Source organism: Python bivittatus, unplaced genomic scaffold, assembly GCF_059951505.1.
Source record: "Python bivittatus isolate LINGU-HERP-01145 unplaced genomic scaffold, Pbiv_v1 ctg000070_np1212, whole genome shotgun sequence".
Classification (NCBI taxonomy): Eukaryota; Metazoa; Chordata; class Lepidosauria; order Squamata; family Pythonidae; genus Python; species Python bivittatus.
In genome coordinates this window covers 342,785-368,258 of record NW_028277034.1, presented here as the reverse complement: position 1 = coordinate 368,258, position 25,474 = coordinate 342,785, and the positions used below count along the sequence as shown (strand labels likewise).

The window sequence follows — 25,474 nt, the reverse complement described above, 5'->3', positions numbered from 1 at the left end:
ACTCCCTCCCTAGTTTTGTCTCCCCTTTCAAAGCCCAAATCCCCCTCTTCAGCTTTGGGGACCCAAGCTCATGGTGCTCTGGGTCAGCCAGTGGGAGGCCGAGGGGTCTGGGCAGCCCAGAGCTGTGAGCTGCCCACCCTCTCCTAGAAAAGCCTGCTCCGTTGATGAATGTCTTGGCAGGCTAGTGCTTAAATGCATTTCAAGGGATATTGAATAATGGAAAGGAACATGTCTACTTAAAATTAAATGATTCAGTGCATTTCAGTTTACAGCAAACAGTGATTGTTTCAGACAGTCATGTAAATAATTATTAGAAAGGTGTTTTAGAAGAGGGTTTTATTGCAAGTAGAGTGATTGGAATCCTTCATTTCTTTTCCTCTTCATTGCAGAAAACATCTATTTAAACATATTGAGTTTGAGACTTGAGCATACTATTTTATTTTACACAGAGTGAAAATGTCAAAAGTTACATATGAATTTAAATTCAGTAAAGTATTGACTACTAGGAAATACAAACATGGTATAATGTATATAGGAGAGAACTCCTTGATGCAAAAGAAAGATTTGGCACATAATTTATTGCTTTTTATGTATTCCACACAGCAGTGATTACATACCAAAAAAAATTGTACAATACGTAATTATATTCAGTATTAAAATTTCCAATGAAACCATAAATGACATTTTCTAAGTAGACTGATGCAAAAAAATTCTGGAAGGAAATATAACCTAGAACCATGTTTGTCTTACTACAGGTACAGGAAAAAAGAGACATGTTGATGATTTTAAAGTGTGTTTTGGTAAAAGTAATGAAACTTTTGACATTCCACTGGGAAATAACACATTCAGAAGAACAAAAATGACAACAATTGTGAGCTAAAACCTATAATCAAGAACAGTGGACAAGTCAAGGCCAGAGTTAGATGGAGTGTCTTCCTAGTGCAGTGCAGTGTTTTTCCAAGAATCTAACATCCTATGAAACATCACAAATTAAAAAGCACTGCTGTCGTATCACTACAGAGCTTAGCAGAGGAGAAGCAGGTCACATTTATGCTGTTCCCTTGTTTTAGTCCAAATGGGCTGCAACCATTGACTGCTTATGCTGCAGGGGTTCAAGCAGCTTTCCCAACCTCTCTGGGAATGAACCAATAGTGAATCTGGGGAAGGATTTTAACATCATGAATTTCATAATTTAGGAATCAGTCAACATAATAAGTGGTGTACCTGCCATTCTGAGTGCTCAGCATACCTCAAGAAAGCAGTCTTGCCCTCCCCACCCACCCCCAGGTGCCATTTCAACATCAGAATAGTTTGAATTTGCTGTCATTTGATGCACTTTACTCCTCAGCTGGTTGACATGAAAATCCCACTGAGTTCAATGGAACCAATTTCCCAGCACAGCCTGATAGTTAAATAGTAGAAAATGCCAAAGGATGCTGCTAACAAAGGGCATTTTACACTGTTAAGATTTACAAAAGAGACAATTCTGATAACGTACATACTTTCTAGTTGCCCAGATTACATTGTGGAGTACATTTAATTTAAAGAGTTTCTGCCTTGTTTATTCCCTTAAATCTCCACTACCCTTCAGAACATTTTGTTCTTTATACTCTTGCCCTTTAATTAAAATGCCTAATCTATCACTAAAATTGTATAGCTCTTGAATGTCTAATTTGTATTTTGTTTGCACGGGATTCTTTAACGTGAATTTCACGATACAACAGAAACAATTAAGCCTGAAGATAGTGGACCTAGTAAGCCAAATCAGGCGAGTTTTATTTCTTGGTATCCACTTTGGCATTGCAAACCAATCAATTACATAACCATGACTGTTTGGATTGCAAAGCTGATTTAAAAGGAAACAAAACACCAGGACACACATTAAGATGCATGTCAACAAGCCCTGCCTGAATTGCTCTGTCAGATTCCTAAATTACAAGAATGTGCCTATGTTCAATGCCACTGAAAGAGAAATTGGTGTTAAAGCTCTAAAGCAATGCTGATATGCACTTGACCATTAATGGCCAACATTCATTTTCATTGCTCCATTTTGCAAAGCAGTTATCAGCAACCAAAGCAATTACACCATAAATTATGAGCAACCTCTAAGTTATCCTAACAATGAGACATTCCATGAAAACCATCTTGAGACCCTTTTGTAGACTCATCCTAAACAGATTTCTCAGCAGCTTCAGTCTCCTGCTCAGAAAGTTTCTCTTCTGAAAGCACTGTCATCCATGGAGAAACTGACCGCGTGATGGTTTGTTTGGCCAGGTTGTAGTGGTTGATCACTGTATAAAACTTTCCTCGAGCACTAGAGTCTTGTTCAGAATAGTAGTTCTCTAATCCAGCCGGAATGCATTGATTGTTCTGAAAGACACACCACACACACACACACACACACACACACACACACGCAATTGAAAACCAAAGAGGAAAAAGGAAGGCACTGAGGAAGACAGAAGTGCTGTGCATTAACAAAAAGCTGGGCAACTTCTGGTCCCCACAGGGTCCCAAAGTGTCCAGCAAAGCTTTCCCCTTGTGCCCCAGTTCCTTCTCATTAATTTGTCCCCCTGCCTTCAACCTTTGTTCCTCCAAGGCAGATATTTATTAAGGATCTTCAGTGGTTTTCAACTCTATTTGCCTCCTGTTTCCTAGATTTCCATGGTGTCCTTGCCAAAGGAACACCAGAGTCTTTTCTTGTCCTGCAGCTCAGGGCCCCTTAGTTTTTAGAGACGTCATTTTAATAGTGTCATTCTATTCCTCTGAGATGTTTCTCTTTTCTGAGGACGGGCAAAATGCATGGCCAGTCTGATCCAGTGAGACCAGGGCTTAGCACGGAGATTTCAGTGGATCCATCTCCAACCATGGGCTCTAAGCCAGACCCAGAAATACAGCCTCCACACCCACAGGGCTGAGAATCAAAGGACGATTTGTCTGTTTGGAAGAGCACCTCTGAAGCAGTGGTCTGAAGTTGTTATTCCTTAAGGGACCACTTTTGCAGACTGCTCTGAACAATGATGCTCAGATAGAGGGAGCAACTATATAACCTAGTTGTGAAATGCCAAAATGAGTTGTTACAGTAAAAAAAAAAAAATGGAATGCATAGAAAATATTGATAACAGGAACTAGGTACAGAAACTATCCTTCCCATATTCACGCCTCTCTCTTTTTCCTCATCTCTGGACTTCAACAAATAACAAATAAAATGCAATGTTCCCATCTCTACATTAACATTTACTGCAGCTAAAAATCTCCAGAGGACAGAGTACTGCGTACACCACCTTGAGCTCCTGAACAAAAAGTGGGATATAAATCTGATTGATTGATAAATAAATACATCTGGCTAACGTGTAAGATCTGAGAGGATTTTCTTTCTCCCATTCATAATGTCAAAAGAGAGGTTTGTTTTTGCACTAATTTGCTCTTGTATGAATTACAATATCATTAAATCATGCTTGCATTTTAGATAAAACGTTGAGTAAACTCAGGGATTGATGAACCACTATGATAAAAGCACACCTCTTCCCACCCTCACTATGCCTATGCTGGAAAGATTGAATAGATGCACAATTAGAAAAAAAAAAAAAGCTTTGTCTTAAAACCAGGCTTCATCAATACCCCATTATGTATCACCACCCAAAAAAAAACCCCTCCAGAGTTTGGTTCTGGTCTGGGAGCAGAGGAAAATACTTGACCCAAGGTCCAATTGGTGGTCATTGGGCTATGAGAACTTTTCCCCTCATCACAAAGACGCCGCTGACAAAGCACTGGGGAAATGGCCGCAGGAAAGCAGGAGGCCAGAAAATCGTCCCACCATCTTGTCTCCTTATCTTTTTGCTCTTCTTTCATGATACTCCTTACTGAGCCTGCTGGAGACCCTGCTGATTAAGCATCTGTGCAGCAGCCTCCTTTCTGCTTTTCTTTTGGTTTTCAGTCATCTTCCTTACCTTGAAGATGAAACCTTCTGGACAGGCTTGGTCATACTTATAGACCTTGTAGACAACCAGAAATCCAATGCATGTAAGGAATGCAAGGGCAAACAGGATCAGAACAGTCACCTGCAAACAAATATACCATTTCTTTTAATTACTCACTGCTCCAAAAACAACACTTTCTAAACAGATAAAAGGATTGTACTCAACATCAGTGAGAACTTTACCACGTGACATTGTGGTTTATCTGGGGAAGAAGAAAGTGCAGTTCTGCCACCAGCCTCTTCCCCATAACAGGTGGAACTATGTTTATTATTTATTGTTCATTTATTTATTAATCAAATTTATACGTCGCCCATTTCATGTTCCATTCCTGCTACGGCTAAAACTTCCTCCCCGAAGAAAGGGGGTGCGTTTGCTAAATGGGCTTGAGGGTTCTGCTTACAGCACTTGAATCACCAATTATTTAAGGCATCTCATGGATTGCCAATGTTCGTGCCTGTATTTCCGCCTCTGTTATGGCTTCCACTGAGTCAGAGGCTGAAGAGCCTGATCCAAGAAGCTTTCAGCCTCAGGAGCTGGCAGGCAACCCAACAGCAGAAACAAGTCAGAGAAAGCAGAAAGAGAAGCAAGTGAGGGCAGACCCCAGTCATGATAGGCCAGATCCTAAGGACACAAAGCCACATCGATCTACTGGACTATATGGAAGCAAGGATGGCAATGTCAGGTTCAGCCTGCACCGCACGCCTAGAAACTTGCCCAGCGGCGCCGCTCGAGCGCTAGCGCAGAAAGAGGAAATGCGAAACCGCAAGCTAATGAATGGGCCACCTGGCACCACTTCACTAATCTGGAGCGGATGCGTTGTGTTAATGCCAGAGGGCCGCGGGCGCTATAGACAAAGGAGAGAGCCACAGAATTGAGGAAGAGATCAGCGCGCGAGGGGATGCTCCCGGCTGTGCGCGCAACAGAAGCCCCAACAAAGGCAACGACCATGCCATAGGCAACAACAATCAAAGAAACAAGAGAACTGGGCTGAACCTGCCATTCCAGTAGAAGGGGGGGATTACAGGGGGCAATCTGCAATCTAATTTGTAAGATGTAACCTAGCAACGGGGCCCGCGGGGGGGGGATTGAGACAACTATAAAGGTGTAATGTAAATGTACCAAGCCAGTCCTGGCTTTGCTTGTGACTGCTTCGTTACGCATGAGTAAACCTCTTTTGTGAACCACACGTGTCACGGGAGTTTCTCTGTCGAACGGGGCAAACCTTACAGGCAACACCCCTAATTGACTGCCAGGACCTTACTCTCCACTGGAAACCATTCTCCAGCATCACTGCCCTCCCATATCCTCGCTCTGTTCTCAGTTCCAGCCTTTACATCTGGGACTGGGTTTGAATCCTAGACTGATACAGAGCACCCATTTCTCTGCTGCCACCTTGCCCCTCTGCCCAGACCTAGACAGCACTGGCTATCCACCTTCTGGCCCTGCACTGTCTCTTACAGCTATTTTGCTGGACTGGATGCTGTGGATCTCTGGCTCTGGATCCCTAACTCTTAGCTTTAACCTGTACTGACACTCCCAGCACTGCACCCTGGCCACCAGGCAGGGTTGCACTTTCCTGTATTATTCAGTTGAGCATTCTACCTGCCTTAGTTATCTAAATTACCATCTCATCATTAAATCAGTTGCAACTTACTACTGTGTGATGGCTCAGCCTAGAACAGGACACTCTACTACTTTCAAGTCTGTTCAATTCCCACTTCCATCCCTGAGCATTTCACAGAATCATGGAGTTGGAAGTGATATTGGAAGGCATCTAGTCCAACCTTCTGCTCAGTTCAAGATCCACTAGCACATCTGTCAGATGACAATGCTATTTGAAGAAATCCAGTGAAGAATTTACCACTACATGTGGCAGTCCATTTCACTGACTCATAAAATCAAAAAGTTCCTCCTGATGTCTAGCCTAAGCCTTTCTTTGTAGCTTTAATCCATAGGTTGTGGTCTTGGCCTGTGGGGCAACAGAGAATAAGTCTATTCCTTCTGTGTGAGAACTATTTAGATATTTGAGGACCACTATCATAACTCCCCCAGGCATCTTTTCTGCTGGATCCTCTAACCATTCCTGTATGACTTTGTTTCAAGAAGCTTCACCATTCTAGTAGTCCTCCTCTCCAAATCAAATCAAAGTTTATTGATTAGCCCTAAGTCCTTATCAAAATAACAGTAAATAATTAATAAAACTCTTTACAAAAGTAATGTAGCAAACAGTTTAAATAAAACATGAATAAAAATAGAGTAATAAGTATAAGTAGGTATACATGTAAGTGAAAATACAAATCATATTTCCATATCACCCCAGCAATTCACTCCAATCGACCCCACATATGTAGATCTCAAACGCATTGCTTTGGTTAAAAACAAGGCTGTGTTGTATGTTATTTTTGGGTTTTGACCACACATAAAATATGTTACTCTAGTATGTGAATCCCAATGGGTCGTTCGTTTAACATATGGGCCAAGGTGTAAATCTCTTACTGTCTTATACAAGTTACAGTCGAATGTATGTGTGCTATATCCTCAATTTCAGGTGCTCCGCATATGCAAATGTGTTCATTATAAGGGATCCTTTTAAATCTCCCATATCTGACCATGGTATCAAGTTGTTCAAATCTAGCTCATGTGAATGCTTAAGTTGTTTTGGCATTTGCATTTTTAAGTAATTATCAGTTTGAAATGTACGTTTATAACAGCTCAGCTATTTTAAATTGCCAACCTTACTGAGGGTGGCTATATCTTTTTGTGCTTCAATATCCAAAATTCTTTGTACAGCTCTCTTTTTAGCTTGATCTCCAAGAGCATCAGAGACTGGGAGACCACAATTCCTTATAAAATTTATCTGTTGTGTGATCCAAGAGGTCTATCGTTGGGATTTTATCTGTTCTAATAAACCCAATCTAGGAAGTCTATCAGATTCCATTTCATTAATTTGATACCAGCAATTATATGCTCTGATTTTAGTTGTGAATAGATTGTATAAATTCCCAGTTCAGCTCTAACAGTGGCAGCTGAAGTCCTTTTCTCTAAACCCAGGATGTTTCTCAGATTCTGTGTTTGTGTTTGTTCTATTGTCATAGAATCTAAGCCCCAAACTTCTGCTGCGTATAAAAGCATAGGAATAACCTTAGCTTTATATACTTTAATTATCGGGGTCAAGGAGCCTGCGTAGCTATGAGTTTTTAATTTAAGCAGTAGGTTCATACGTGCTAGTCCTCCTCTCCAATTTGTCACTGTTCTTTTTGAATTATAGTACTCAGAACTGGACAAAGAACTCCAGCTGGGATCTGACCATGGCAGAGTAGGAACAGAAGACTTACTTCCAGTGATTCACTCTATTTACATGTACTGCTCCTCAAGATATATTTCCTTTTTTAGCTGCTGCATTGCACTGCTGGCTCCTGTTTAACATGTGGTTGATAAGGAAACCCAGATCCTTTTCTGCTGCCAAGTCAGGTCTCCCCCATCCTATTCTTGTGCCTTTCATTTTCCCTATCCAAATGCCACACTTTACATTTCTCCTTGTTAAATTCCAACCATTCATTTTAACCTACTGCTCAAGCCTCTCTAGAACTTTTTGAAACTTCTCTTTCATCTAAAGTATTAGTCACTCCTCCTAGACTCTGTTATCTGCAGACTTGATGACTCCATATTCCAAGTCATTCGTAAAGATGTTGAACAGGACAGAGCCCCATGGCAGTCCTCTCAATACTTACTTCCCAGTTGAAGTGAAACAATCAATGAGCTCTCTTTGGGGGTGGTCATTCAGCCAACATTGAATCTGTCTAACAGTGCTTTCATCAAGCTAATATTTTACCTTTCTATGGAGAGTATCATGAAGAACTCTATTGAAGGCTTTCCTGGGATCCAGGTATATGTCTATGGCACTCCCCTAATTTACTAACATGTAGCATGTCTATCTTGTTGCTCACTTATGTATGTGTGCATGCCTTTGAGTCAGTGTTGACTCCTGCCAACTGCCTTGACTGCAGTTTTCTTGGCAACATTTTCAGAAGTGGTTTGCCCTTCCTTCCTTCCTTCCTTCCTAGGTCTAAGAGAGAGTGACTGACCAAGGTCACCCAGCTGGCTTTGTGCCTAAGGCAGGACTAGAACTCATGGTCTCCTGGTTTCTAGCCTGGGGCCTTAACCACTATAACAGATTATTTATTATCTGTTCAAGGATCTTGCCCAGTATCGATGTCAAGTTTACAGGTCTGTAATTTCTCAGGACCTCCTTCTTTCTCCTGAAGATGAGGATGACATTTGCACTCCAGTCTTCTGGAGCCTCACCTATTCTACAGGAGTCCTCAGATTACCAAAAACAGTTCTGTGATCACCTCTGCTATTCTTTCACTATCCTGTAATGTATTCCATCTGGCCTTGAAAACTACATTTTTTAAAATGAGCTAAGTTCTCTCTTACCCTCTCTTTGTCCATCCTGAGCTGCAGCTTCTTCATTCCCCCAGTAGCATCACAAGGACTAGCCAGGGCTCCCGTTCCTTCTGAGAGACAGACACAAAGTAGTTCTGCCTTCTCATCACTTGCTATTGATTCACCCCTCTGTCCTCACAACATACCTGAACCCTCTTTGGCTTTGCTTTTGCTTCTAACATAACCAAAGATTCCATTTCTGTTGGTTTTGGTATCTTTTGGTTTTGGTATCTCCTGAGCATTAGCTATACTTTCTGGGACTACAGGTAGTCTTTGCTTAATGATCGTTTAATGATGTTTTGGAGTTATGACAGCCTTGGGAAAAGTGCTTTACGACCTGTACTTGCACTTACAGTCATTGCAAACTGTCAACCCCCCCCCCCCGGTCACGTGAATGTGATTTGACTTTTTTATGATAGTCGTTAAGCGAATCACCAGCCATTAAATGAATCACATGGTCATTAAGCAAATCACGTGGTTATTAAGCTAATTCCAGCAAAAAAGTCCATTAGGGAAGCTGGAGTTGCTTAACAATCATGTGATTTGCTTAATGATCATGTGATTTGCTTAACAACTGTCATTAAAAAGATGATAAACTCAGCTCCAATCACGTGAGAATTTGCTTAACAACCAAATCGCTTAGTGACCTAAATTCCGGTTCCTATTGTGGTCAGATAGCGAGGACCACCTGTACTTTGTATTTTTCTTTGATTTGTGCCACTATCTTTTTTTCTCCCTAACATTTTGGAGAGCACTGTCTGTTTCCACACTGGCCTTTTTACATATCTCCCATTTTTCCTTCTTGTAAGAATTATTTGCAATTGCACCTTCAGTATCTTGTTTCATAGGATTTCTAATTCATTCTTCTTATATCTCTCAGAACGATAAGATATTGTTTCCTTCTGCAATGACTTCATTTCCAGCATGCAGGCAACGTAGACGATGTTTTATCCTTCCTTGCTAAATAAGAATAGGGCAAAAGCAGAACTCAGATTTCAGCCATTTCTCAACAACAGAGAAACACAGTCATCTATCACCCCAAGTCCATAAAGAAATTGAATCTCTCTTCCGTAGATTTGTCCATGTGCAATGATGGAAATGTTGAGCTGAGGATTGTTTAAGATCACAAGAAACAATAGTACTGCTTTGTGCTGCACTGATCAGACCACACCTGGAATCCTGTGTCCAGTTCTGGTCACAATAGAAAAAGGTTGCTGAGAACTGGAAAGAGTGGAGAGAAGAGCAACAAAGATGGTAAGGAGGCTTGGAGGCTAAAATGTAGGGACTGGGTTAAAGGAACTGGGTATGTTTAACCTAAAGAAGAGAAGGCTAAGGAGTGACATGATAGCAATCTTCCAATACTTGATGGACTGTCACAATGGATTTATTCTCCAGAGTGCTACAGGGTAAGACAAGAAGCAAGGGGTGGAGGCTTTAAATAGGGAGATCCAAACTTGAACTGAGGAAGAATTTCCCGACACTGAGAGCCTTTGAACAGAACAGCTTGTTTCCTGAATTGTGGGTGCTCCATTACAGGAAGCTTTAGGCCAAGGTTGGGACAGCCCTTTGCCTGGATAGTCCAAGGAATCCCTCCATGGGCAGGGAGCTGGACCAGACAACCACCAAGGTCCTTCCCATCCCAGAATTCTATCACTGTTTTGGTTTTCAGTGATTAGAGCTTTAATTTTCTATCTTCTCTCATCAGAAAACATGGCATACGCCCAGGAAAGGATGTACCTGCTTTAAAGAGGTACTGTCAGAACCTGCATCAACCAACAATTGTTAATTTACAAAGCATAGCAGTCAGTGGGAGTTTGATTGATTTGCTTCTGCCAATTGTGACTAGGGAGGGGGGCTAGTAGTTAATGGTTGTAATTGTAATAGTACTGGGAAATGGTGAGGAGCTTAACCTTATATGGGCAATGAGGCCGGATTGGATGGCAGGCAAGGCCAGTGGGGGCCTGATGGCCAGGAAGGAGCTATATGGGTAATGAGGCCGGACTGGATGGCAGGCAAGGCCAGTGGGGGCCTGATGGCCAGGAAGGAGCTATGTATCCGTGGGAGGAAGGAAAGAGGTCACCACCAGGTGAAAAGGAATTGAGGCGCCAGGGCAACAAGGGGAGGGGAATAAATAGAGGGAAGTTTACCCAGGCTTTAGTTTTAGCAAGGCTTTGTTTCAAGCTGCATGTACCACCTAATAAAGGAGCATTTATCTGAACCAGGCCTGGTTCCATGAGAATTCTTCTGAATCAGGGTTTGGACTTTGTGGACTTGACAGGTACCTATGCAACCACCTCCTGAGCAGCCTGGAACACCTTTTGGCCTTGGAATCCAAACCACTACATCACCCTCATGAACATGAAGAACTGCTTCACACTGCCTCTAGTTGTTTTTCTGACGGCAGCAGCGGATTCCCTTGAGAACCCTGCCAGTATTTGCCAGTAATATCTCAGATATGTCTAGGCCAGTGTTTCTCAACCTTGGTAACTTGAAGATGCATGGACTTCAACTCCCAGAATTCCCCTGCCAGCCTTGCCAAGGTTGAGAAGCACTGGCCTAGATGAAGTTGATGACAGGACTTGAAGCTGGAATCTTACATAAAAATGTTTTCTGTTACTGAGTTACATACAGACTTCTAGTTCATTTTCCTATATTTTTTGTTTCAGAGGCAGTAGCATTTTCCAGAGCAGTCATGATTAATCTTCTGATGTTTATTTTTGTTATTTGTTGAAAGTTTTCAACCAAAAAGAACCCCAACTCTCTTTTTCCCACCTCTACAGTTAATAATACAAAACAATAAGTCTCAACTCTCCATTCTACACAACTGCATAGACACACACACTTGTTTACAGATGAGTAATGTATCTATTACTTACTAAAACATTAACATTTGTAACTGTCCTATTTATTGATCGGCTTATTTTGATTTTGTATTTTAAAAAGGGGGAGAGAAAGAATGGTGATATAGGAAAAGAAAACAAGATATTTGCAAATGAAATAAGAAAGATCCAATTTAATCCTAACAGATGATAGAATGGGCATAAATCGTATAGGGCCTTCCACACCTTTGTCTGCCAGATAGATAGGAATCTTGCTTTAGGTAAATAATTTGTTCATGGTTTGCAAGCTTCAAGAGGTCTTCCACCCTTTGATCAACATCAAAGCATCAGGTGGATTTCTATTTCTGCAGCACAAAACATTTGGCAATAGTAATTTTCAAATTCAGCCTTCAGATCAAAAACCAGACTTTCACCTCATTTTGTGAATTAATAAAACTCTATACTGCCAATTGGCTAACAAGTACTGCAGCTCATAGTAGAGTATATTCAGTCCCTGTTGAATAAAGAACATAAGACAACACTAAAATAATCTTCCCACTCCAGTCCTGATATGCTACCTCATCGTAGTGGGGATGATGGTGGTGGTGGACTGGGAGGTTTGAGTGACAAATGCTGAGAGTATGCAAGACTGTATATTCCTAGCAGGGTCACTTAAGGCGTGAAAGTCATCTCAGTTGCCCAGCTAAAGCAAGGAGGCATCTGTGGTGGGCAGAAGCGACATAGGAAGATGCTGGAGATAGATGATCACTTTAGTGACAACAGCAAAGGAATAATTTCATATTTTGTGGGAGACGGCTGTTACTGTATTTTACCAAGAAAACCACTTGGATAGTCAATATAAAATGACTGATGATGTAGTGCTGGATGATAGGGCCCTTGTACATGGTACTCAACATGTTACTGAGCAAGAGTTGAGGATCTTACAGAATGCTAATGACATTTATGAATTTCAGTGTGCTGTTAGAAGAGACAAGAAGAGTATTACAATGACATCTGTAAAGACATCAAACATGAGAATAGACAAGGAAAAACAAGTATTCCAGAAGTTCTCCAAACTCAGAAGGTTCCAATCTCAAGTTGGTATTCTAAAGACCATACCAATGGACGGACAGAACTAATTTCAAGAAGGTCAAAGACAGGAGTATACTGAAATTCTGTACAGTAGAGGTGTCAGCTTCCAATATACAGTACTGTGCAAAAGTTTTAGGCAGGTATGAAAAAATGCTGTAAAGTAAGAATGCTTTCAAAAATATATATTGTAATTGTTTATGTTTATCAATTTACAAAATGCAAAGTGAGCAAACAAGAAATCCAAATCAAATCAATATTTGGTGTGACTGTCCTTTGGCTTCAAACCAGCATCAATTCTTGCACTTGCACACTTTGTACACTTGCACAAAGTCAGGGATCTTGTAGGATTAGAGTCAGGTGTATGATTAACCAATTATACCAAGCAGGTGCTAATGATCATCAATTTCATATGTAGGTTGAAACACAGTCATTAACTGAAACAGAAACAGCTGTGTAGGAGGCTTAAAACTGGGTGAGAAACAGCCAAACTCTGTTACTAAGGTGAGGTTGTAGAAGACAGTCTCATGTCACAGGTCATACACCATGGCAAGACTGAGCACAGCAACAAGACACAAGGTAGTTCTACTGCATCAGCAAGGTCTCTCCCAGGCAAATATTTCAAAGCAGACTGGGGTTTCAAGATGTGCTGTTCAAGCTCTTTTGAAGAAGCATAAAGAAACGGGCAACGCTGAGGACCGCAGACGCAGTGGTCGGCCAAGGAAACTTAATGGAGCAGATGAAAGACACATCATGCTTACTTCCCTTCGACATCGGTAGAAGTCCAGCAGTGCCACCAGCACAGAACTGGCAGAAACCAGTGGGACCCAGGTACACCCATCTACTGTCCGGAGAAGTCTGGCCAGAAGCGGTCTTCATGGAAGAATTGCGGCCAAAAAGCCATACCTCCGATGTGGAAACATGGCTAAGCGACTCAACTTTGCATGAAAACATAGGAACTGGGGTGCAGGAAAATGGCAGCAGGTGCTCTGGACTGGTGAGTCAAAATCTGAACAACAAAAGAATCAATAAAGGTTCTAACCAAACTATGTCAGTAAAGCTGGAAAATTACACAGTGGTGAACAAATTGGAAGAGATCAATCTATATCAAAGAAAGGAGATTTAGCAGACTGTACCAACTATTGCACAATATCCTTAATTTCCCATGCTAACAAAATAATACAATCATCCAACACAGATTAGAGTCCATCATGGAAAAGGAGATGCCAAATGTTCAAGCTGATTTCAGAAAGACCAAGGAATAAAAAATATTGCTGATGTGTGCTGGATAATTAAGGAAGCCAAAGACTACCAAACAGAACTCAGAAGTGAGTTTCATTGATTATAGAAAGGCCTTTGATTGTGCCAACCATGACAAGCTATGGAATAACCTTAGAGAAATCAGAATCCCAGAACATCTCGCTGTCTTCATACAAAACCTACAGACAGGACAGGAAGGCACAGTCCGAACTAAGTATACTGAAACAGGGTGGCTCCAGGATGGCAACGGAGTGAGGCAGTGGTGTATGCTTTCTCCTTATTTACTCAACCTCTATGCTGTATATATATTGAGGGAAGCTAGGCTGGAAAAATGATGAACGTGGTTTTAAAATTGGAGGAAAAAAATCAATAACCTGTGCTATGTTGGCAACACTATGTTGATAGTAAAAAATGCAAATATTTGTAAACTCTAGTAATAAAAGTTGAGCAAAGTTGAGAAAAAAATGGGACTAAGGTTAAATATAAAGAAAACTAAACTAGTACAGCTTTAGAAGTGAAAATGAAGATATTGAAGTGGTGGATAGTTTCTGCCTTTTAGGATCGACTATCAACAGTAAAGGAGAAAGCAGTCAAGAAATAACAGCACAAATTAGCACTTGGTAGGACAGCCATGAAAGCCTTAGAAAAGATATTCAAATGCTGTGCTGTGATGTATATCTACAACAATCAGACTCATGCAAGCCATGGTATTCCCTGTGACACTCTATGGAAGCCAAAGTTGGACTTTAAAGAAGAGTCTTGCACCTTTGAACTTTGGTGTTGGAGAAGACTCCTGAGAACACCGTGGACAGCCAAGAAAACAAACTGATAGATCATTTAACAAATCAACCCAGAGTTCTCACTTGAGGCACAAATGACTGGGCCCAAATTATTCTACTTCAGATACCTTATGCTCTCTGGAGAAGGCTCTAATGCTGGGAAAGGTGGAAAGAAAGAGAAGAAGAGGACAACTAACAGCAAGGGGATGGACTCAGTTACAGTGCAATGAGTATACTGTTGGGAGACCTGAAAGAACAGGTTAGGGATAGATCGTCATGGAGAAAATCTAGCTATGTGGTTGTTAGTAGAAAACAACTTGATGGCACATAATCAATCAAGGATAGCAATGATGACCTTAGAATAACCATGCCATGATGTGTCTACACCTACAAAAATCAAAATTGTGCAGGCAATGGTTTTCCTTGTGACATTTTACAGAAGCAAAAGCTGGACTTTGAAGAAACAGAATAGAAAGAGGATTGATGCTTTTGAAGTTTGGTGTTGGTTTCCAAGAATACAATGGACAGCCAACAAACCAATGGATCATCAAACAAATCAACCCAGAGTTCTCACTTGAAGGACAAATAACCAGGCTTAAATTATCCTACTATGAACATATTATGCAAAGACCTAACTCTCTGGAGAAGGCCCTAATGCTGGAAAAGATGGAAGAACTGAAGAGCAGAGAGCACGTGGCAAACTGAACAGGAAAGCCCCAGGCTGGAGATGCCATGTCAGGCTTTGACCCTCTAGCGGCCTCCTCTGTTGGGCTTGTGCAGCTGTTTGAATATGGCAGTTTAATTTGTTCCTCTCACTGTTTACTAACAGACGTTGGAAGACTTTCCTAAAATGCTACCAACAAGTTCACTGATGTTTCTGGGTAACTAGGAGGACAAGTATTTTACAGTGAAAGCCTTCAATTTGCTAAAGGGCCCATTTGCTCTCTTCCCATTTGGCACTGAACTGACAGCTGCGCCGGTGTTCTTGCCAGTGCCAAGAGACACCAACTCCCTCCAAAGGTCTCTCCAGGGCCCTGTTACATAGCAGCAGAGCTCAACAAGCCAACGGCCTAAAAATAATCCCAGAGCAATCCATGCAAACTGATACCTGAGTGGAACTTGACTCCTCATGATCTATACAGGGCAAGTATCTGATCAGTCCTCCCAGTTATATATTGCATGGTAAGTGAAATATGAAATGAAGATTCCTCTTTTTTTTTTTTCCTCTGTTTTTCACAGTAGAACTGGGAAGTCTTTATCTATGAATAATTGTCATGCTCTATTTTGCATATGAAAAATATTCAATCTCTCAGCATTTATACAGCTTACTGTAATGCCCAGTAAGAAGTAGAAACCAGCCAAACAAAGTTCATAAGTAGTCCCAGGTTTGTTTGTTCATTCATTCCTTCATTCAGGTATTTGGGCTAAACCACATTTTGAACTTCCAAACATTTAACAGGCCAGCCAAGTATAACTTTTGCCCTTGTGCTGGGTGACTCTTCCCCCTCCCTGACTCAGCCCAGGATCCCTGGAGGCTTCCCCAAACTCTCCTACTGTGCCTCATTGGCAGGGCAACCAAGGACTTGCCCTCTGATCCTTCTTCCTCATCTGGCAGCTTATGCCTTGAGGCACAACTCTAGGTTGATCTATTCAACCAAATTTTCTTTACCCTTTCGTTACCCTTGTGGTATATAGCTACCGTTTTTAACTTCTCGATACATCCATTTATTATCCTTTACAGAAACAGCCAAATAAATTCCATTTGGCATTGTCTTAATGATGAAAAAGCTAAAACATTTATAAAATAAATAAATATGATAGTATACTGCTATATTTCTGTTTGTCTAAATTACAAAGGCTCTCAGATTTGATAATGTTTTTAATAATTTAGAAATCTAGTTCTACTGTCAGAATCTTGTATTCTCCCAAAACTTCTGATATAAACGAATGAGACAGAGAAAAAGAGACCATAAATGGTTGCATCCATGACTGCTGTCATCTTGACTGGCTCCTGCAACAAGGCTGTCTCTGAACATTTTATTTAATGACTGTGGTTTCAGAGGCACCTATTGAATATCAAACAGGATATTGTCATTGTTGACCACAACACCATTCTTCCCCTATTAATTATCTATTAATTAGTTCTATTCTTGCATGAGTTTCCCTTTTATATGGATTCCTCATAGGGTTGCCAGCTTTTAAGCAAATTATTTGTCTGTTCAGTGGTAAATTTTGTATTTTAGCAGATGCTCTGAAAGAAGGATAGAGTGTGATTATTTTTCCACTGACCAGCATCCCCCTTCTGCCCCACCCCTGCATAAAAAAGTGTTCTTATTGATTAGATGTTCTCAATCCCATTTTTCCTTCAGATCAGTGGACTTCTCAGAGCCTTCTTAGAAAAAGTGGACAGAGTCAAGAAAAAATGTGAATTTCATGTAATTTAATATTCACCTCTATTGGTAATTTAATATCATTGCTCACCTTGTAATTAGTACTTCTTTTCTTTTTTGACACTTATAGTTTAGTGACCACTTTAGAGCCTCTGGACATTTGCACCCAAGGCTTGGAGAGGCTCCAGTTCGTGCACTTCTAGGTACTCCCAGTCCATTACTCAAAAGACCCTTTTGAAACAAACCAGCTAGCACCTTGATCTGTACACAACCAAGACCACTTGGCACTGGCTATGTGATGGCTATTTCTTCTTGGAGGTCCCTCCAAGGGAATAAGAAACAGCAAGACAAAGGAATTAAAGGCAGGAGATAAGAAAAGGAAATACAGTGGTACCTCGGGTCACAGATGCTTCTGTTCATGACCAATTCGGGTCACGAACAGCACCGTTTGCAAAATTTTGCTTCCGTTCGCAAACTCCGCATCGGGTGACGGACAGGATCCGTGCCCATTTTCCCTGCTGTGACATGTGGTCGTGGCTTCCTGTAGGGAGGGGGACTCTCCTTCCAAACAATAACTGCCTCCCCACCCACCTTCCTGTCCTCCACACCAGAAGTCGCCTCGAGCAAGGTTAGTGTTCTCTCTCTTCGTACTGTACTATACTTTGTTTCATATTTTTGTGGTTTAAAAAAAAATATACATATGGTTCAGAATGGATTAACCGTAATTACATTGAACCTTATGGGAAAATTTGATTCGGGTCATGACCAAAATCGGTTGGCGACCAAATTCATAGGGGTCAGAACGGATTAAGCGTATTTACATTGAACCTTATGGGAAAATTTGATTCAGGTCGCGACCAATTGGGGTCGCGACCAGAGTCGCGGAATGAATTAAGTTCGTGACCCGAGGTACCACTGTACAGCTAACTCCTCTATTTTACACCATACCTTTCCAGACCTTTCTGTCCTTGCTTCCACCACATCCATCCACTGCTTCATTCCTTGCCTTTTCCTCTTTAAACTTCCCACCTGTCTCTTTTGGAGGATCTCATCAGCTCCATCCAACCACTACTTCCTTGTCTTCTCTTTCTCCTCAACCCATTCACTCTGCCCTCCCTCACAGAGTGGGTGTTTTTCAGTTTGATCCTCCTCCATTCTTTCTAAATGACCAAACTCATAGACTGGCTCATTTTGCTGAAAGTCTGTTAAAGTGCTTCAGTGTATTTGTGGTGGATTGTTGTTAGCTGCCCAGGGTTATGTATGTTACAATGGGCAGCCATATAAATTCTCTAAATGAATAAATTAGCTCTACATACTTCTTTCATTCAGGTCGCTCCACTTTTGTATTAAACCCACATTCATTCAGCAGCCATTCATTCTTGACTCCACATGCACTTCTTAAGCAGCCCTTGCTCACTACCCATGCAGCTTATTTTTATGTTTCTCCTGACATCCCCAACTCTCTCCTCCAGAGAACAAAGTCAGCAGCCATTTTCACTTTTTTTAACATTCATTCCTCATAGCAGACTGTATACTGCCACTGCCTTTACATATTTTAAAATTTCTCCCACAAATTCATGTACTTGCTCCAGTTGTTCACCATTTATGTATAATTTGTAATCCCTGCCAAACACAATACCACCTTGGTTTCTGATACATTAATTTTCAGATCCATGTATCTTGCTGGATCATACAAGCTATCCAAAAGTCACTGCAAATCCTTCAGATTCTCAGTCAACCATATGGCATCATTTGCATAAAAGCTGGCATAGACATTCATTCATAATAAACTGCTAACATCATGGAAGCTTATATACATGTTCCTTATATATTTATCAAAAAAATAGGTTAAACCACCAAGGAGGCATCACACATTCTTGTTCCCTATTCCCTTCTTCAATTTTCAATTTTACTTCCACCATATATAGTTCTTATGGGATTAAGCAACCAAACTTTAATTCCATGTTTGCACACACTGCGTTTTCTCTAACCTGACAAACATACAAGAAAGTTTTTTTCTCACAATCATACATTTCTCAATGACATGCTAAACAGAAAAATCTTCCCTGGCATGAAGCCACAGTGTACTTCCCAAATGTTGTTCACTGTTCCCTCTCATACTCTTTCAATCAGAATTCAGCCAAGCATCTTCCAGGCAAAACTAACAAACTAATCTCCCTGCAGTCTCTGCACTCACTCTTGCTGCCTTTCCCTTTTTATAGCAGAACAGCAGCAGCATTCTTCCAATTGTCAAGCACAGGTACAGTGTTCCTACATGTTAAGCAAGTGGCACAGCCATACCAGAAGCAAACCACATCCATATTTTAACATGTCTTCATGTTATTCTTCTTTCAGTCTGTCACAATCACCCATACACCATGGTTATCATGAGCCCTTCAGGAGTAGGTTGTGTCACATGGGTGCCACATACAGCATTCCTTGCTAATGGTCAGGACAGTACTGGTCAGTTTTGACCACAAGTGAAACCAAGCCCAATTTTACCCCAAGCATTCTCACCCTCTTCTATGCAAGTTAAAATCACTGATCTAATCTCATCTAACTTTTAACACTAAATTTTTAAGACTGACATTTAGCCTATACAATCACTGGAAAAGGGTAGATAAAGTAAGGAAATTAAAGTTAATATGGAAACTATGGATCAGAGATTTGGGAAGTTATACCTCTATGCTTTAGCTATAACATAATTGTAGTATAGGTGAAACAGTTTCCATACAAATACAGTTTTAGCAGTTCCCATAAATTTCACTGAGGTTCAAGAAACTTCCTGCCAGCTTGAGCCCTAACAGGATAACTCTGGGGGATGTAGGATGTTAAACTTAATCATTTAAGGCTTAAAGGACTCTCTAAGGAACTGCTGCATTAATTAATTAATTAATACTCCAATTTTGCTGTGGCAACTATTTAATTAAAATCTGCTATTATTTTGGGGGACGTGGTGGCGCAGCGGCTTAATGACGCTGAAAGTTGCCGGCCAGAAATGGCTGACGCTTCCGCGGTTCGAGTCCAGCCTTCGCGTTAAACAGGGTGAGCTCCTGTTTCCTCCCCAGTTCCTGTCAACCCAACAGGTCGAAAACTCACGTGAGTAGATAAATGGGTACTCTCACTCCGGTGGGAGGAAAAATGCTGGCGGCGCCTTGGAAAGGAGCTGGGAGCAATTGCCAGTAAAACGTGAAAACCGCACTCGCCCGAAAAAGGCGCGAAGCAACGGAAACCCCGCCTCCTGCGCGTGCCAGCTGGGCTCTGCTCTAGGAAGGAGGCTCTGGCAAACCACTTCCGAAACACTTGCCTTGAAAACTGCAAGGACTCGTCCAAGCAGTCACTGCAGAGTCGGTAACGACTGAGCGCAGATTAAAAAAAAAAAATTATTTTGAAGTGAAAATAAATCTGACATCCATTTTTTATCCTCAAAAATGAACTGATGTGGCTTACCTTAAAACGTTCCGAGACGCCTTGAGTGATACTGATTGTGAATTCTGCAATTTTGGGAGAACGAGATTTCCCTTTCTTTCGATCAGGTTCATATTCTGTTTTTGTCTTGACCACCACCTTTTCAAAGAACACAAACAAGAGAGCAATTACCAGTACAGTGGCCCCACCAAAATCTTTACACAGCATCAGCCTGTTCTTTTGGTTGCAATTCAACTCATTGCATATAGTTTTCAGTCATGGGCCACAGAATAAAGAAGATGGGAATGATAATCCTCTCCTATACTATTGCCAAGAAAACAGCCCAGATGTGTCCACAGAGCCACCAACCAAGCCTGATTCAAAGCAAATTTTCCCCTATTTATCTCATTTGTACTTTCAGGCATACAGCAAAATATTCAAATCATGATTTAAATCATTCCCTGTGATTTCCTCCCTAGGAACATGGATGCCAGAAGCAGTGTTTGCCAGGAGATGTTTTCCATAAGCTTTGCTGAAAGACTAGGAAGAGTCTGTGGCTTCTCTCCATGTAGAGAAAGCTTATGGAGGTGAACTTCCCATGCCTCAGGGTGACATTAACCTCCTCCCTTTGACTTTTCCAATGAGTCAGCAAGGGGGGTGCTGATAGATATTGTACAGTTAGACTTTCAAAAAGCCTTTAACAAAGTCCTTTATCAAAAGCTCCTTAAGAAGCTTGGCCAGATCCAACCTGGGATGAGGAAAATGGCAAATTAGATGTCTCCAAAAGAGCAGAGATGACAATGTGGCAATGACCAACTGACAGGCAGAAAGCTCAGTCAAATAGAACCCCTCCAGACCTTTGATTGCAGCACCCTTAAATCGCAAGAATCTTGGTCTAACTATAAATGTCAAAGAATGCTTGGGGGGAGAGAGAGACAGATTGGTGTGGATGGTTACAATCACACAATGGAAGTAAGCACCATCTCAACATTTCCACTGAAAGAGTAGCCTGGTTAAAAAGGCCGCAATTTCCTGTATCCTAGCAGGCAAACTGGCCCTACGTAAACTGGACCTTGGCTGACCTCTCCCCCACAACTGCCCTCAGATGCAATTCTGGGTTCCAGTATTCAACCCTGGGTTCCAAACTCTGTTGATCAATTGTAAATGGCCTTTTCAGCAGTAGAATACAAAATAGCAGCAGCATTAACTGAGGAAATGACTCTAGATATTATACATTAAACCAGGAATGTGTAACCTATTTCAACTGAGGGCATACTTGGCCTCTTAGTGACCAGTTGGGGTCTTCCAAACAGTGAACAGGGCAGAAGAAAGAATAAGTGGCCAAGATAAAAACTAAATTTGATTTCATGTAAATCTTGTTCATATAATCATTACAAATTATAATGTGTACATTCAAGCTTAACAAAAGTCTGAAAACAACATCTACATATGCAAAATGGAAAGAGGGCAAGTCACCAAAGAAGAATATATATCTCGGGACTATAGAGAGGGTGCCAAGAAAGTTCAGAAGGATGCTAAGGACAATAAAAGGGACTTCTTTAGATGTGTTTAACAAATTGGGAATAGACAAGAATCAGTACTGGCTGCTCAATGAAGGTGATAAATGCTAAAGGGTAACAAAGAAATGGCAAAGCAGTTCAACTCCTATTTTAGTTCAGTCTTCTCTAACAAAAGGATATATGCTTTACTAGACAAAGGCAAAATATAGAATGAAGGGGCAGACTGAATCTTTAGACTGACAGAAATTAGTCAGGAATTACCTATTTACACTGAATGACTTTAAATCTCTAGAACCAGATAAATTGCATCTTAAAATATTGAAGAAACTAGTTAATGATCTGACCAAACTTTTGTATCTTGTTCTTAAGAAACATTGGAAAACTAATTAAATGCTAGGTAACTGGAGGAAATAAATGTCCTTACCTTTAAAATTAGTAAATAGAAAGTTCCAAGGAATCAGTCAACCTTATATTAATAGTGAAGAAGATTTTAGAACAAATCATAAAGAGACTGTCTGATAGCAATTTAAAAACAATGCTGTAATTACCAGAAGTCAACAAGAATTTGACAGACAAGTGATATCTCATGGTTTGCTTGGGTAACTTTCTTAGTGGATTGTAGGAATATACCACACATATCTTAATTTCAGCAGATCATTTGCCAAAGTGCTCCATGACATTCTGATCAGCAAGCTAAACATGGGCTGGTGGCATACATGGCTGACTTGAAAATTGCCTTCCAAGTTCTCATCAATGATTCCTTCTCAGATTGTACTGAGGTGTCACTGGGTTCAGTCCTGGGCCCCATGTTCTTCAATATTTTTATTAATGACTTGAATGGAAAAGTAGAGGAATACTTATTGAATCTGCAGATGATACAGACTTCTCAATAATAAGTTCAGCAGCAGAACTACAGCCTTCCTGTCTCTGAATGCATTCATACCCAGACTAAACAGCCACCATTGGGGTTCTTTTAATCAGTATTCTTGCTTGAGCAGGAAGTTGGATTCTGTGTCCTAAATGCCCCTTCAAGCACTACAGTAGTAGGATGTTAAGGTATGAAGAAATACAATGAGCTATAATATAGATACCGGATATTCTTGATCCCCACATGCCGATTGAATTATTTAGTAGTTTCTGATCAGAAAGAGAGAACAGCACTTATGCAAAAGCCTTTACAAGTTACTCAATAAAGTTTATAGGAGACAAAGCATATATCCAGATTTATTTCTGTAACTTCTACTTTGTTGTTGTTCAGTCGTTAAGTCGTGTCCGACTCTTCGTGACCCCATGAACCATATTGCGCCAGGCCTTCCTGTCCTTCACTGCCTCCCTGAGTTTGCTCAGTTTCATGCTCATTGTTTCAGTGATGCTGTCTAACCATCTCATCCTCTGCTGTCCTCTTCTCCTTTTGCCTTCAATCTTGCCCAGCATCAGGGTCTTTTTCAAAGAGTCCTCTCTTCGCATTAGGTGACCAAAGTACAGTGGTACCTCGGGATATGAACACCTCTGCTTACGAATTTTTCGAGATACAACCAGCTCCGGCCCCCAAAAATTACCTCGACTTGCGAACTCCGCCTCGACTTACGAACCGGATCCGCGGCCATTTGCCCTGCTGCCACATGGTCGCGGCTTCCTGTGGGCGAGATCGCGGTAGCAAGGAGACGTTCGGTGAGGCTTGTGGTGTGTTTTGTGGCATTTGAAAGGTTTTTGGTGTGCTTGTCAGCATGTCATTTCCAGAGGGTTATGCAGCGCAGGAAAAAACAACTGACTTTAGACAGGTTTTTCCCCAGAACTGAGCCTGCAGCTAAGAGGCAAAGAAGAGAGGAAACCCCTGAAGGAGATCTCCCCAATGTTCCTTTGGAGGGGGACTCTCCCTCCAAACAATAACTGCCTCCCCACCCCATTCTCCCTCTTCATACTGTGCTATACTGTACTTTTTTCATGTTTTTGAGGTTTAAAAATAAAATGCATATGTTTCAGAACTGTTTAGCCGTATTTACATTGAACCTTATGGGGGAAATTTACCTCGGGGTGCGACCAAATTTGGAGGGCGGAACGGATTAACCATATTTACACTGAACCTTATGGGAAACTTTACCTCGACTTGCGACCAAATCGAGTTGCAACCAGAGTCACAGAACAGATTAAATTCATAACCCGAGGTACCACTGTATCTGAGCTTGAGCTTCATTATCAAGTAACTTCTACTATTCGTATCATATTGTTTATTTGATGAAGAAATTGAGGGAGACCGGGAGCTTTTATCTTCACCCTTCTGCAAGTGAAACCACCAAGTACCTACTAGTAAAGTAAGTCACTGATAGGTAGAAACCACACCCACCCATGAACAAAAGCATCTAGAGCAGCTGCAACAAAGAGCTGGTGTCTTCTCTTACAGCAGCTACTACCAACGATTTATTTAAGTTTGAGCACCCAAATTTCTTTTCCAAACACTCTTTGCAGGTTTCCTTTACAAGCTGATTAAAATGGCCCACTCCCAATTCTAAATTTTCTCTCCAATGGTACTAATTTTAATTGTGTAGATGTTATTCTTTTGATATGTTTGCTTGACAATTCATACAGAAACAAGAACACTAAAACAAGTGAATGTACAAATGTAAAAATATTCAACTGTATAGTAAAAAAGCAGGTTTTGCTTTTGTTGTTTTAAAAAAGAAAGCCTGCCTCGCACTGAACATTGAACACTCTCCAGAAAAGTCACCCTGGGGAAACACGTTTTGGTTTTGCCATGATTTATGAGTCCAGGTTTCCCTGCGCAATCCGAGGATCTGTAACGTGCTGAGGGTGCTCAGAATTCTCGGCGCCAGTTGAGTCCCCCCCGCCGCCCTCTCGCTTCTCGGAATAACCGCGATTCCCAGGAAACGAACATGCCCCCAGCTCCACGCAGAGACCCAACGCGCTCCAAGGCAGCGCTTCCGTCCCTAGAAAGGGCCATTGCCAGGCTCTCCGGCATGTGCCACGCAGCTTTTTCATCCTCGATAGAGGCACAAACCGGCCCGACGTGGAAGGAGGCGGGCGGGTGGGCGAGCTGAAGCACTTTCGGAGGCCGCCCTTTGCGGCGCGCCATCTCGGGGAAGCCAGCAGGGGATGCTCCGGCCTCCTCCTCCCACCCGAAGGGACTGCAGCGCGGGCCTGACGCGATCCAAAGGCCACCCGGACCGCGCCCATCACCTGGCCGCTCGAACGAGCCCCATCAATCCGCAGCTACGCGGAGAGGCTTCCCCAGCGGCGCTCGCGCTCAGCCCACCCCGGCGCGACGGTACCTTCTCCGGCGGGGGGAACTGGAGCTGACCGACGTCCAGGGGCGTGATCAGCGGGATGGTGTCGAAGCCATCCTCCGCCAGGGGCTGCTTGCCGCTCTTCTCGCCGAAAGGGCCGCCCAGCTTCACCATCCTTCCCAAGCGAAGAGGAGCCTGCAAAACACCGCGGCGGCGGTCAGGCGAGCCCTCGGTGCGGGGCCGGCGGGGGCAGCCAGCGCCTCGGCCCCCGCCTCGGCCTCGGGGAAGCGCCGGCCCCAGCGCCATCCGCGCCCCGGGGCGGGGAGACCTACCTGGCCTGGCGCTCCTCCTCGTCCTGCCGCTGCCGCCGCCGCGCCAGCCGCTGGCTCCCCGCCTCTCTCTCCCGGCCCCGAGACCTTCGCCTCCGTCGGAGATGGCAGCGCCCGGGCGGGGCGCGAGGCAGCGGCAGCGGCAGCGGCAGCGGCAGCAGCTCCTCCGGAGTGACGCAGCCTCGCGTCGCCGCCGCCTCCCCCGCCCAGCC

The 25,474-nt window shown here is 42.2% G+C and overlaps 1 protein-coding gene across 1 annotated transcript; it reads right to left on the bottom strand.

The window, feature by feature from the left end:
* Positions 1 to 414: 414 nt before the first annotated feature.
* On the bottom strand, positions 415 to 25,474 carry NSG1 (neuronal vesicle trafficking associated 1). Its single transcript, XM_088130506.1, has 5 exons — positions 25,266 to 25,474; positions 24,979 to 25,128; positions 20,214 to 20,330; positions 3,951 to 4,061; positions 415 to 2,370 (listed from the first exon to the last, which is right to left on the bottom strand). Exons 2-5 carry the CDS (start codon positions 25,105 to 25,107, stop codon positions 2,170 to 2,172), a joined length of 558 nt encoding a protein of 185 aa, XP_087986632.1. The 5' UTR covers positions 25,108 to 25,128; positions 25,266 to 25,474; the 3' UTR covers positions 415 to 2,169.

What these genes read in the sequence shown, in the direction of transcription:
- NSG1 (XM_088130506.1), bottom strand. Translation starts at nt 25,107, where the DNA reads ATGGTGAAGCTGGGCGGCCCTTTCGGCGAGAAGAGCGGCAAGCAGCCC. An exon ending in AGTTCCCCCCGCCGGAGAAG is followed by an intron (nt 20,331 to 24,978) that starts GTACCGTCGCGC and finishes TTCTTTGAAAAG; the next exon opens with GTGGTGGTCAAGACAAAAAC. An exon ending in CAGAAGGTTTCATCTTCAAG is followed by an intron (nt 2,371 to 3,950) that starts GTAAGGAAGATG and finishes TGTGTCTTTCAG; the next exon opens with AACAATCAATGCATTCCGGC.